This window comes from Anopheles ziemanni, chromosome 2 (assembly GCF_943734765.1).
Source record: "Anopheles ziemanni chromosome 2, idAnoZiCoDA_A2_x.2, whole genome shotgun sequence".
Classification (NCBI taxonomy): Eukaryota; Metazoa; Arthropoda; class Insecta; order Diptera; family Culicidae; genus Anopheles; species Anopheles ziemanni.
In genome coordinates, this window is record NC_080705.1 from 31,938,638 (window position 1) to 31,951,188 (window position 12,551).

Below are 12,551 nucleotides of genomic sequence, written 5' to 3' on the forward strand. Positions count from 1 at the left end.
TATTTTAAATATTCTCTCCACTCCATCCTTCCTATGATGAATGTTTTTTTTTATATGGTTTCAGATAGTTCTACTTCTATAAAGGATTGACTTAGTTACTTGTATGCTTGCGTAAATCCTGCCCCTGGGACACTTTTGTTTTTACAAGATTGCCACCACCCACTCAACGGCCACCGACGTGCGTGCTGTCTCGGATACCGATACCTAAGGAAATAGCTGCCTTCCGGACATCAACATGACAGATCGCCGATACGATCTTCTGCAATCGAGAAAACCTCACACTCCGACGCACGAGAGCTATCATACAGGTCGATCGTTTTAAGTGTGCCCAACATATCGTTTGAGCCGCGTTCGGTTGCCACGACTTATCGTTGGCCTAAGTCTACCTCTCCCCAGGTTCCAGGTTTCGATTAGTATTTTTCTGTACTCTTCAGACCTACCGGTGAGCTCCTTCCGAGCGTCGAAGTATGCAACATCCTAAACTTATCTAATGACAACGGGAGGATTAATGCGATACGATGCGATGTGAGGATAGTCATGTTGTTTTTCATTCGCTTTTTATGCTTTGGGTAGAAAATGTGTATATGTATGTGTGTGTATGTATGAGCGCTCATTTGTTTCACATACTTCATCCTCCATCCAGCACTCCCGACGGACATTCGTTATTGGAGCAATGTCAGGCCGGGATAAAGCTGACTCGGACACGGGCGGACAATGGAAAACTTTCCTGCCTTTTCCTTTAACCTCTTCGGTACCACATCGGAAGCGTCAAGGGGTGGGATCTATTTGGGATGGGGGACGTGCAACGATTTGGGAGGGAGCAGTCAACCATGCACCGTGATCCTTCTTCGATTCACCGTCTCTGTGTCGTGTCGTATCTGTTTCGTGTCGCGTGCGAATAAAAAAACTCCCGAAGAGCAAGAGTCTTAGCCCAGGAAGCGGATGTTTGTGAAGATGGCCTTCGCCGGACGCTTGCGGTTGCAGAAGTTGACCGTCCGCTGGTGGTTGCCGACCCGGTTCTCGTGCAGACCGACGAGCAGCTTGAAGACGTCCTCCCGGCTCGGCACGCACAGATAGCGAGCTTCGGCATCGTATCTGTTTGTTGAGAGAGGAAATTGAAAAATAAGATTTTCAAATTAACAGGTTTCTCTGGAGCAAAAGAAAAAAAAACAACACAATTTTATAAACAAATATTTGCCCAATGTGGGTCAAGCCGAATTGATTGAAGGTATCTGCACACAGCTATTTTTTTACAAATATTTTGACACGGAACGACACTTTCTTTTACATTGTTATATATTTGTATCAATTTCTCTACTGTTGTCAGTTGATACTTATATTTTCATGTGGTGTGTCGTTTAAACACATTTCATTCGTATAAAATAAATTACAAGAATTTCTTCGACTTGTAATAAAAAAAAGAGTTGAATCAAGGACTCCTGAACTGAATATCATAAATTATAAATGGGATATGGAATGGGATAGATGAATAAAAGTTCTGTGTTAACTGAATAGGATTGTTACGTAACAACGAAAACAATTGTGATTAGCTCTTATGCGTTCATTTGTAAGGACAGGCATAAGGATATATTTGTATAAGGCTATATTATTTGTGGATAAATAAGATAAGAAATGAGGATAAATAAACTAGTAAATTGATTTTTATAACTATTACTACTTACAAAAAAAATTTCAAAGAGTTGTGATAAAAATCTTCAATTTATCTCAGCGTGTAAAAAACATGGGGGTGGTATTTTAGAAGGGTAATGTGGAGTTTACCTAGGGTATTTTATGAAATGATATTTCCTTGCATCAGAAAATACCTACAACTTTCAAATACGCATTCATAATTGTTTAGATATTCAAAAAATAGGACAATCGCTCCTGATCCAGTCCCAGATTGAATATAACACAACATGCCTTACGGAAGAGGCTTCTAAAAACTAAATCAAACGAAGTAAAACCAAAGCAAAGGCCACCGGATTTCACCGTGGAAATGTGCTGAGAATCAACTTTTCTCTTTTGCAAACGCCAATTCCGAGCCTTTTATCGGGACGCGGAAAATAAAAAGAGTCGTTCAATTTTGACTCCAATTCAATTTCAATCTCTTGTGCACTGTAGTGTCCCACACACTTACGTTCGACTGCGTGAATTCTGACGTTTCCAAGGATAGCGCCGGTAGTAACGCCCGGACCGCTTGCCACCATTCGGCGTGAACTGCCCCGTCACGATGCGGCCCTCGTTCTCCTCCTCCTCGTCGCCGTCGCCATCGTCGTTGTCTTCGTCCGTGTCGTCATCCGTCGCATCGTCGACTTTGCCAACCGCACCGGCCAGTCCCGCCGCGTCCTCGATGTACACAATCGGCAGCGGTCCCTCGGGCAATTCCGTCAACAGCTTCATCAGCAGATTCGATTTGATTTCGATGTCCTCCTCCTGCTTGATGCGCTCCAGCTGCTCGCGGATCAGATCGATGCTCTCCATCGCGCGGCCATCCCCAGCCCCTCCGCTGTCCAGCCGGGGTCGACCAAGTGGGCTGAGGGCGACCACCGACAGTGGGCTGTCACCGATCTCGTTCTCGGCCGGATCGAGGGCGACGGGATGCTCCAGTCCCCCGGGGTAGCTTTGGTCGGCAAAATCTGAAATCAAACGACATGTTCGTAAGCGGGCGGGAAGGGCATGGAAAATGGACGTTAGGACGCCGTCGCCCGTAAGTAGTTCACCCGAGGGAACTATTGTCCGTGGGATGGTAAATCAAAATGTGTTTATAATCATCGTTTGACAAGCTTTGGGAAAGGTGATTAAAGCACCTACAAGATTTTTCTTCTTCGGCCAGAATATATCCCCTACTCGAGAAAAAAGAATTCTTAACCTTAACAAATGTCATAAGAGGTGTCTAGAAACGACCGTAGACAAACATGTGAAATTTATTGATTCTCAAGTATTGTTAACTCCTAAGAGCTCCTTTCAGTGTAGGTCAGTGTTCAAATAATATTCGTACCAATATCGTCATATAGAACGGAACGAGGCAAATCCTACTAGCACTCAACTAAAATGTGACATCAATATCATGAAGTTCTTCGGAACTTGAGGGCGTGCTTGGTGTATCAAAATAAAGTTCAACTCTCTACGGGCACTCTAGATTGCGAAACATTTTCATCAATAAATGGACACGTACACGCATGAGGTTGACGTACTGCCAAGGTGTAAGGGTACCGCATGGCGATAACAAAAAACAAAAAAAACTCCATGATGGGAACAAATAGATGTTTATTAGTCCTATATTATGCAGGCGTAAAAACGTGATATCGACTAAATTGAAGGCAGTTGGAAAAATGAATTGAAATGAGCAGACACATTTCCTAAACATTATTTCCGGAGAAAGAGAGCATTGGTTTTTGGAAAATTCAAAGTAAACTTATTTATTCAATTTGTTTGTTTAGATCTTGTTAGATGTATCTTCATGCGCGTGTTTTTAATCTCTGCAAAGTAAAAGCAAACCAGAGTTAGATAATCAACTTCGGACCAGGTACATTTACATGCTTTCTTTTTGCCATCCACGAAAGGAAGGAAATGCAAAGGAAAAAAAAAATCTTTGGTATGTGATACCTTTATGATGCCTTTTTCTATGCCTTCAACTTTATGATCTCAGATCAATCTCAATTATAATCAATTCGTGCCACGGTATGGCAAAGTAAAATGCAATTTATCGTCCCGTACACGGTGACAAGCTCAGCCGTTTATTAATGCCTTGGAAGGTGTGTCGTTGGAATAGAAATATGATATCACGTCAGGAGTCAACACTACCGACGGGGTCAACATGGGCCGGTCGAAGGCGAAAATCATTGCGGAATTTTGGAAAAGATGTGGACGAAGAATGGTACTTTAATATTCGCTAGGAAGACATGACCCATGGCGATCGATCTTCGGGACAGGCCCTGAAAGTCGATTTGGGGCTATTTTACACCTTTTCTCTTTTTTTGTTTGTGCGTCCCGAAAAACTTGTCGGCCCCCGCACGGTCCGGCCAAAATTGGCAAGGATAAATCTAATTTTATTCACTTACCTTCGTCGCTGCCAGGGCGACCGATATCGAGCGCCGGAACGGCCCGAAAGGCCGGAACGACATCGTTGCCGAACACCGCCGGTCTTTGATCTGCGTGCCAGCGATGACGGTTGCCCACTCCACCGGGCTCCACCACCGCCCGGCGTCTCATAACACCGCGATGTTGCGCCACGAATGGAGCGAGCGATTGGAAGGGACTCGGAACCGGTGGCTTTTGCTGTGAGTCTAGCTGAAGCATCGCCGAAGGATGGTGCTGTTCGGGCGCTAATGAACCGTGAGAAACTTGTGACGCGCCAACGCTGCCACCGGCCGTGACGGCACCCGTCACCGGTCCGGAATGCTTCTCGGCGGCCGGTTGCGGGCGAAACAGCGCGTCCAGTGGGTGGTGCGCGACGTGCGAGTTGTCGTAGGAGCAAACTGGGCTGGGACCAGAAATGCAGAGCACCACCAGGAGGAGCAGGTAGGTGGCCGGCACCAGGGGTCGTGACATTTTCATCGTGGGTGAAAGTGCGCCCTCGAAACGGAACTCGAGAGGTGGCTGAGTGGCAGTCGGATTGATTCCGATGATTGTCGGAAAGTCTGACGTGGTTCGATTACAGTCGATACGATTCACTTGCAGCACTCTGTTTGTAGGATCCTGAGTGCACTGTTTTGCTGGAGGAATTGCATTTCGTCAACTGAAATGGGGAACACACACACACACTCTGTTTATACTTTCTCGAGCCAAAACGTTGGCGCCAAATAAATTCAATGACTTGACCCACTTGAGCCCCGCAATAGCTAAATGAGTGTTGTGAAACGCGAGTGGGAGATTGTTCTGACGCCTAACTCTTCAGCGTTCCACTTGGAAAATAATGAACAGGTACTTTGATCGATTATATTAACGATCCTTTCGAGTGCCAACGCCGGGAAATTAAAATCTCGTCAGAGTGTACGGCGGACAGCATACTTTCAGGCGTGTTTGCGAAAGGATTAAATCATAGAATGTTCATAATAGTTGCAATCGAATATAAAGAACAGAAGCACGCGAAAACATTATCACAGAGATGACTTAAATCATAATTCAAGACCAACTTTACGAACGAAGAAGCGAGTATAGATCAGCGAACTCAGGGTACTATTAAGTTATTTCATTTTCGAAACTATTCTCCCACCAAGTATATCCAAGTGAAGTTCGATAAAAATCGATTAGAATTCTTTCGATAATCTTCAGCCCAGCCAACGCATGAGTCAGGGCAACAAATTCCCATTAGTCGTCGAAGCAAAATTCCAGACTAACCCTTTTCTTTGAACCGCTCTGTTCGGGTATGCAAATTATTAACAAATGATGTAAACTCTGGTCACCGTTCGAACTAGACCCATACCCACGTCCATCCCCAGAAGTGCGCTGAATCATTTGAAATTTTCGAGACGGAAAATTTGCATGAAAAAAGCTTCAAAGTGGTAATTGTGGGAAAACCTCAACCAGTCGCCCCCCAATCGGGTGAGCAATGTTTCACGAAGCTTGCGTTGCCGCGCATTACGAACCGGATCGGGCCCGGGTAGTGCTTCCTAATTCCATAATTGGCCGTAGAAAGTGGGAAAGGCACCGAAAGGACATTTTGGAAAACAAATAAAAACTGAAAAAAGAGGGTCAGTGTACGGGTTCGTGCCGAAGGAAATCAATTTCCTGTTTAGGGGGGGTTAAAAGAGCAATTAGTATCGCTTGTTTCTGGGGCGTTCGTGTTACTTGTCGTGCAGCACATTCCGAGTGTCTTGGTGGCGTTTGAAGTGTGTTTTAGGGCTGTTGCAATGTTGGCGTGCTCGAAGTGATTATTCTTAACGTTAAGTGTTGAGCCCACGCTAGTTAGTCACTGTGGACGACATCCGTCTGTCTACGTGACTTATTCAACGAACATGACTCCCGGAGCAGCTGTTGAGAACTGTTCTTCACCCGGTTGGGTAATGCCACGACAAACGGCTGCATGAGACAGTCGGTGCCTGCCGTATTATTGATGTTGAAAATGTGGCGCTTTCAATAGTAAAAAAAACAAACAAAAATACCATACAATCAACATTCACAGCGAAAGAATTTCTTCTGGTTCCTATTTGAGGACGATGGTGAATCAACAAAGAGCGCCGCTAATCGAGACGCGAAGCAAACACACTTACACGTTTCAAATAACCGAAGAATCCTGTCCCGACCCGCTGGCAGTGAGAGGCAAACATTAAAAATCCCAACCGTTCGCATTTTCTTACGGCGGCGCTTTTCGTTGCCCTGGGGCACTACTTGAGAACTGTCAAACCGTGACATGGATTAATATAACCGAACACAACGAGTCCGAAGCTACTCAGAACTGTTAAGTAAACCAATTGAAAAACTTGTAGCAAAAGAATGCCAGCCGGGGGAGGCGAGTTTCTGTTCCGAAATAGTCATCACTTGACATTTTGCGAGGAACCGGGGAAAAAGATGAGTTTCGTTAGTTTCATTCCAACGCGTTCCTTTGTGTATGTGAGTGTGTGTATTTGTGTGCAGGAATGCAACAGACCCGGTTACGTGAGCAAGTAACGTTTGCGTAGGTCATTGTCGAAGTCTTTAGTTATGCTGCCCGAAAAGACTCAGACCAGAAAACTTGGGCAGCAAGTCGAAAAGGTTGATACTAGCAGGAAGTCCCAGTGGCTTTTTAGTAGCATATCCCGGCTTTCTGCCCCCGAGGAAACCGAGGTACCAAAGTTCGGTATTAAAGTATGCAGTATTTCCGTTGCCAGTGACTGTGCACGTGGAAATTTCTAAAAATATCACAAACGTTGCGTGATGCGCCTGGATTGGGCAGAACGCGATAGGCAGTGGGTTGGTACAGAGAAAAACGACGTTGGCATTCAAACCATGGAGCTGCCAGTTGGTCAGTGTCCAGCCGTATTCAGGAAGGTTAGGGAATGTTAGGACAATTTGGAGAAGGAGAGAATAGATAATGATGTACCGGAGATTAAAACGGCTAAACCAACGAAAACGCGCGCAATAATCCCTTATCCCGTGTAGAAGCTCTTCTTAACCACCGACCGATTCCTATCCGAGCATCGTAAAATGAAATTTAATATTCGTTTTACATGGATGTTAATGATTCATTATTATTCAATTTTCGCCCAACTCGCATCATCGCCATTTATCTCCCGTTCCAAGGATCGGCGTGGGCTTTTGGAGTAACTCGTCAATCAATTAGTGAAGGATTTAATCGTACTGACATTTATTTCCAACCAATTGGTTACCCAGTCACTGAAACTGGGCCTAGCAAAGTAATAACTGTTTACGTGAAATATGTGTGAAAAATGGTTAAATTTGAAACACAAAATTGATACGCCATGGAAAAAATATCAATCAGAAATTATTGACAATATAGCTGTTTGTGTCTATGGCCGGGAGAAAATTATACTGGTTGGCATGTTTAGCAAATAAAACTGTCAACCAATAACTCAACCCGAATATATTACTTATTCCTACGCCAGCTGGGCAGTGACCATTCTAATTCGGGCAGCGTTTGAGTGCCGAAGTCAAATCAATCTCGTGCTGTTGAAATCATCCTTCCTTCCCTCGTATAACAGCTAAAAGGATCGGAACCCAAAGGCGTTACTTCTGCACGGAATGATGCGATCCTTCCGCCTGCACAATAAAAAGGATCGGTGATTTATGGCACTAATGAGTCTCGGCGGGTAAGTAAAAAAAAACGACACCGAATCGATGCTCGGTTCTTCCCACGACAGAAAGGGGGGAAACTTTTTCACCGAATCGGAAATCGATTTGTCGCCGTTTAGAAGCCCATTTTTGGCCGTGCAATATTTGCGAGCGAACAGTGCACGCAATCTTTCGTTTCGTTCGAGGAAAAGGGTTTGGGAAGGACGTCGTTACTGAACAGAAAAAGGTCTGCAGTTTAATTAAATGTAAAATAAGGGACAACTGTTTCTTTTTTGTTGACTTAAGCCATAAGAAACGAACCACCAACAGCACTGTGCTTCCCAAGGAGGGAAAAGGAGGACTTGCAACTTTGGTGATTAATCGACAAAAGGGTAACTCTTGGAAGACATAATAAGTTATGCGAAAGATGTTGTTGGTGATCAGTTATTAGTAATTTTCTCAAAGAAGTAAATTTAATTCGATTAAAAAATAAGGATTAGCATAAAATGTATCATTCTGAATGTTTGATGATGAAACGTTCGAGTCATTAAACAAATGATAGAAATATTTTGTCCTAAAACAAACGAATAGAATGGAAAACGGTTCATTAGATGGCGATCGAATAAATGCTAAATTTGTTATGAGTTCGTTTTGATCACCACCGAAAAACGGCTTTGTGTATTCCATGAAATAAAATCAGTATTTATTCCGAACAGTTAAATTGTGCGTATGCTCTTCAAATAAAAATACCGACAGCAACAAAGCCAATAGAGATCTTGCAGTCTCGTCGTTTGTTCAATGGCACAGCCACTCCGAAACCGTGAAACTGTCCGTCAATAAGGTGCTTCAATGTACGCACGAGCAAACATTGAGTCGTTCTGTTTTCATTCCGGGCTCTTGCCCGTGCTGGCTGGCGGGGAGATAAGAACCCGAAATAATACGCAAAAATAAAAACCCCAATAGTCTGACCATAATCCTGTGGCGTGCAGAGGTGGCAGATTGCAGACCCGGACCGTTGACCCCCTCCCCACCCCTCCCTCAAGTCTAACGTCAGCCGTAATGCAAAGATTGGATAATACAAATTCACTTATCCGCCCTTGGTCGTCCCGGAGTTTTCGGCAAGCAGTTTTTAGGTTGAAATGTTTCTCATCCCTCACTCGCTAAACATCGTAGTAGGGCCATTATCCAAGAACTGATCATGTTTGCTAACACGTTTTCCATAACATTTGTTTTTTTTCACCAGAATTGTTACCATGGTCACGTAATGGCGTCTCAATCGGTGGTCGAGTGAATGAGCCCGGAAAATGTGATACTTTACTTTACCAGTCGATGACGGGGCGAAAAATTGGCATTTTCAATCCCGGGCTCGCGTTGGCGTTGAATTCTTTGGTTTTCTCAAAATGATCAGGATACGCACCAAAGGTCACAACCCACGGCCTGGTCAGGATGTAACAAGCGAAAGAGTTTATTTAATGTTCTTGAATGGGCTTTTCATCCTGCTTCGGCCATGGAGGAAAATTTGACGTTTCTATTATAATAGTGAAACAAAACCCATTTCCATAGCTTGGTTGGTTTATAAAAGCCAAAAAATACAACGCAGTTTTCTATGAAAACATTGAAAAAAGGCGATAAAAAAAGCCACCTAAACCTATTCAATTCCATTTTTAGAGGACCACCACGAAAGGCTTCATCTACACGGTAATTCGGGAACGGATCCGCCAATGGAGTTCTCTCCCTAAGGCCCCAGTTTTTCCTACCGCCAGCGGGAAAAAGCCCACTCCCGTAAACATACTGTACACACACACACACACACAAGTATCGGATTTCCGCACTCAATCGGGCCCAATTGAGAAGCTTCCGGGAAGCGCGATACGGCTTGTTCACATTTCCACCGCCCAGTGGGGGTGGGAAGTGGAAAGAGCTTTATACGAAATCAGCTGCCAATTTTTGACACCGAACAAGTGATCAATGAAGTGGCGAATAACAAAGGAAAAAAAGTTCGTCTGGTTCAGAGTTGACGCGTGTCCGGGTGCTGGTTGTATGACATGGCGGTTTGTTACGTCATCCGTCTTTTTTTGACATTTAGAAGGACATTTATGCCGATGATGATGATGATGATGTGCGGTGCTCGAAACGATCGAAGAAATGGTCGATTTACAATTCTGATTGTGTTTTGGGATTCCTATTTCTTGGGATCATTTGATTCGATCACAGTTTATTTAAGGATCAACCCATTCAAATGGCACCAACCGCTTTTATTCAACCGCTACAGTGATTGAAAAGAAACGGTGAGTTGGAAAGATTGATTTTCCGCGGCTAATAAGAGTCCTTGGAAAAGTTTTGTGAAAAGCTGGTCCACCGCTCATTCTTGACGTTGTTGCTCCATTAGCAGCGCGTATTTTAGGCAGGGTTTTACGCAACTAACACCTTAATGGTTTTGCTTCTTTGTGTTGATTTTTCAATGGGTTTAAATATTCTATGGGTTTTGTTGTGATTTAAAGAAAGGTTTGAATAATGTCGGTAGAAAATTCAAAGTACTATTGAATTAGTTTCCAAATGGTTGTTTCGTGTTTTAACGACAGTATCGTTAATGTATTAAACAACATTAAAGCTTTATACTTTGACCCTTTGGTATCGATATCAAAATCATTTTTTTCTCGACGTTCGGGTTGTTGTTCACATTTCCGACGTGCCCACAATTTGCTGCCAGCTTTGAGCATTTTTTATCCTAAAGTTTTCACAAACCGCTCAGATAATCGTGACCTATCAAAAACTTTTGGCCGTCAAATGAATTTCCTACCGACATCGAATCATGTTGGCAGATGAGTTCACCATCAAGTTAACGAACCGTAGTAATTGTTTTATGACGCCAATTTAAGTACTCGCACTGTGGGCGGAAAGCGTTCACTTTCCGTTATGCTCCAAAGTGAAGCCACGAGTTGTTAATGATATTTCAACAAAATGCTTGGAGCTAATGAATGTCATGTCAGGGCATCATTCGGCGTTGAGAGTAGTTGGGTTTAGTTTTTTTCTACCCATTTCAATCCATCTCCCATTGTTTGCTTCATTTTTGTGTACAAAAAAAATAAAACCATTTTTTAATCATCTCTGCCTGTGAGCTTTCCTCGTCAATATTCATTTACTCAGCGGGCACCGGGTTCCGTTATGTAAAAGATTCTTAATTAACATTTATGGTTTCATCGGTATTAACACGCGCATCGTTAAGCCAAACGTAATCAACAATGGACGTGGATAGAATTACTTTACCACTTATTTCTTTTCAAGCCGCCATTCCAACGCGATGTGTATTTTCAATGAGATATGAACGTCATTGACTTCATTTTGATCATAAACTGATATGAGAAACTCATTTCCCAATCCATTGTTTTTTAATTTTTTTATAGATTGATGTCTTTAACTTCTTAAGTTTCAATTTTTTTGAGAAAGAACGAGAAAAAATTGCTCTAAAACTAATGGCATAAAGTTCTCTTCTTCTCATAAATCTTCTTCTTACGACCCACGTCGAGTAAAACGCACACGATTATAAGGTGGAACAGAAAACAAACACGATGAATAATTCAAAACTTTCGTCTGAACATTGGAAACACATTGCACATCGAACATCAGAGACACACTTTGCTATTGGACATCATTACGAACGCGTTTTTCTATTTTTTCACGATTATTTTTGTGCAAAGGTGAATGCAGTTCAAAGGAAATTCCATCGGGTCAATCAATTCAGGCCAATCAATCGCATTGTGACGAAAATTGGAAAACCGTGAGGCTGTCGTAATCACTAGTAACTGATGTGGGAGTTTTATCATTATTCCATTGCACTTTTTTTCCCTCCCAAAGCTTCCCAGTAGCCTTATGCGATCTTATTTCGAAGCGAGATCAATAAAGAAACGCTCACTCACGCGTTCTTCGTTTGATGGAAATATATACATTTCCGAAGTCGTTTGTGTTTGGTATCGATTTGTGCTGGGACAAACTGATAGCCGTGGTCGATTTGTGCCTTCGCCGCAGATGGGAAGGTTCGATAATTTCCTACCTTTACCTTGCGTTGTTCCGTCGGCTAGCCCGATAAGCCAGTATCTGAGGGGATCGAATGAATCATTTTTTTTTTTTGAATGAATCATTGGCAACGAAAAAAACATTCGGTGAGCAGCGTGTTGCTATGTGCAAATGCAAGGTAAATGCAAATGCAAACAAAAGGTATTCTACAAACATTTGCTCCGATTACCTTCCGCCGGCAAGCTTATCGTGTGGTTCGCTCGGGTTTTCGTGGTAAACGCAATGGAAATTAGGTGCTGAAAACATTTCATTTTTGAATTCTTACTTCAAAGAATCTTTAAAATTTATACCATGAATTTTCATTTACTCTAGTGGGTTTTACGGGACAATAGTCTCTGATGAGCTCGAGACGCTACCGAATCGAATTACGGCTCGAAGAAGCACCCACCCGGTTCGGCATTGGCATTGGGCTATTTTGGATGGTCCAGCCAAACCATTAGGCGGAGGGCGAGGACAATCTAATAAGCTATCCCACGACACGGCAGCGCCATTAGGCTAGCGTTGGCAAGGACTCCCGACGGGTTCTGTACGAATCCGCACGAGACGACGGTCCGGTCCATCTTTAAGTCCCGAAACGAGTCTTTCGAAAAGGATCGACGTTGTGTGAACATCAAAAGGATCATTCACAGTGGCACGATGGGACGGGCGAAATTAGTTTGACACATTTGATGGCTTTTGGCGAACACAATAAGACGGCTTACGTTCCGCAAAGAAAGATGTTCAACACTTTCGGAGGCTTTTCGGTGGCGGAAGTCCGTAAAATTTAT

At 43.3% G+C, this 12,551-nt stretch overlaps 1 protein-coding gene across 1 annotated transcript; it reads right to left on the bottom strand.

Annotated features, from left to right (window-relative positions):
- Nucleotides 1-926: 926 nt before the first annotated feature.
- LOC131293405 (uncharacterized) lies at nucleotides 927-4,557 on the bottom strand. Its single transcript, XM_058321483.1, has 3 exons — nucleotides 4,062-4,557; nucleotides 2,138-2,636; nucleotides 927-1,095 (listed from the first exon to the last, which is right to left on the bottom strand). The coding sequence occupies exons 1-3, from the start codon at nucleotides 4,555-4,557 to the stop codon at nucleotides 927-929; spliced, it is 1,164 nt and encodes a 387-aa protein (XP_058177466.1).
- Nucleotides 4,558-12,551: the final 7,994 nt, after the last annotated feature.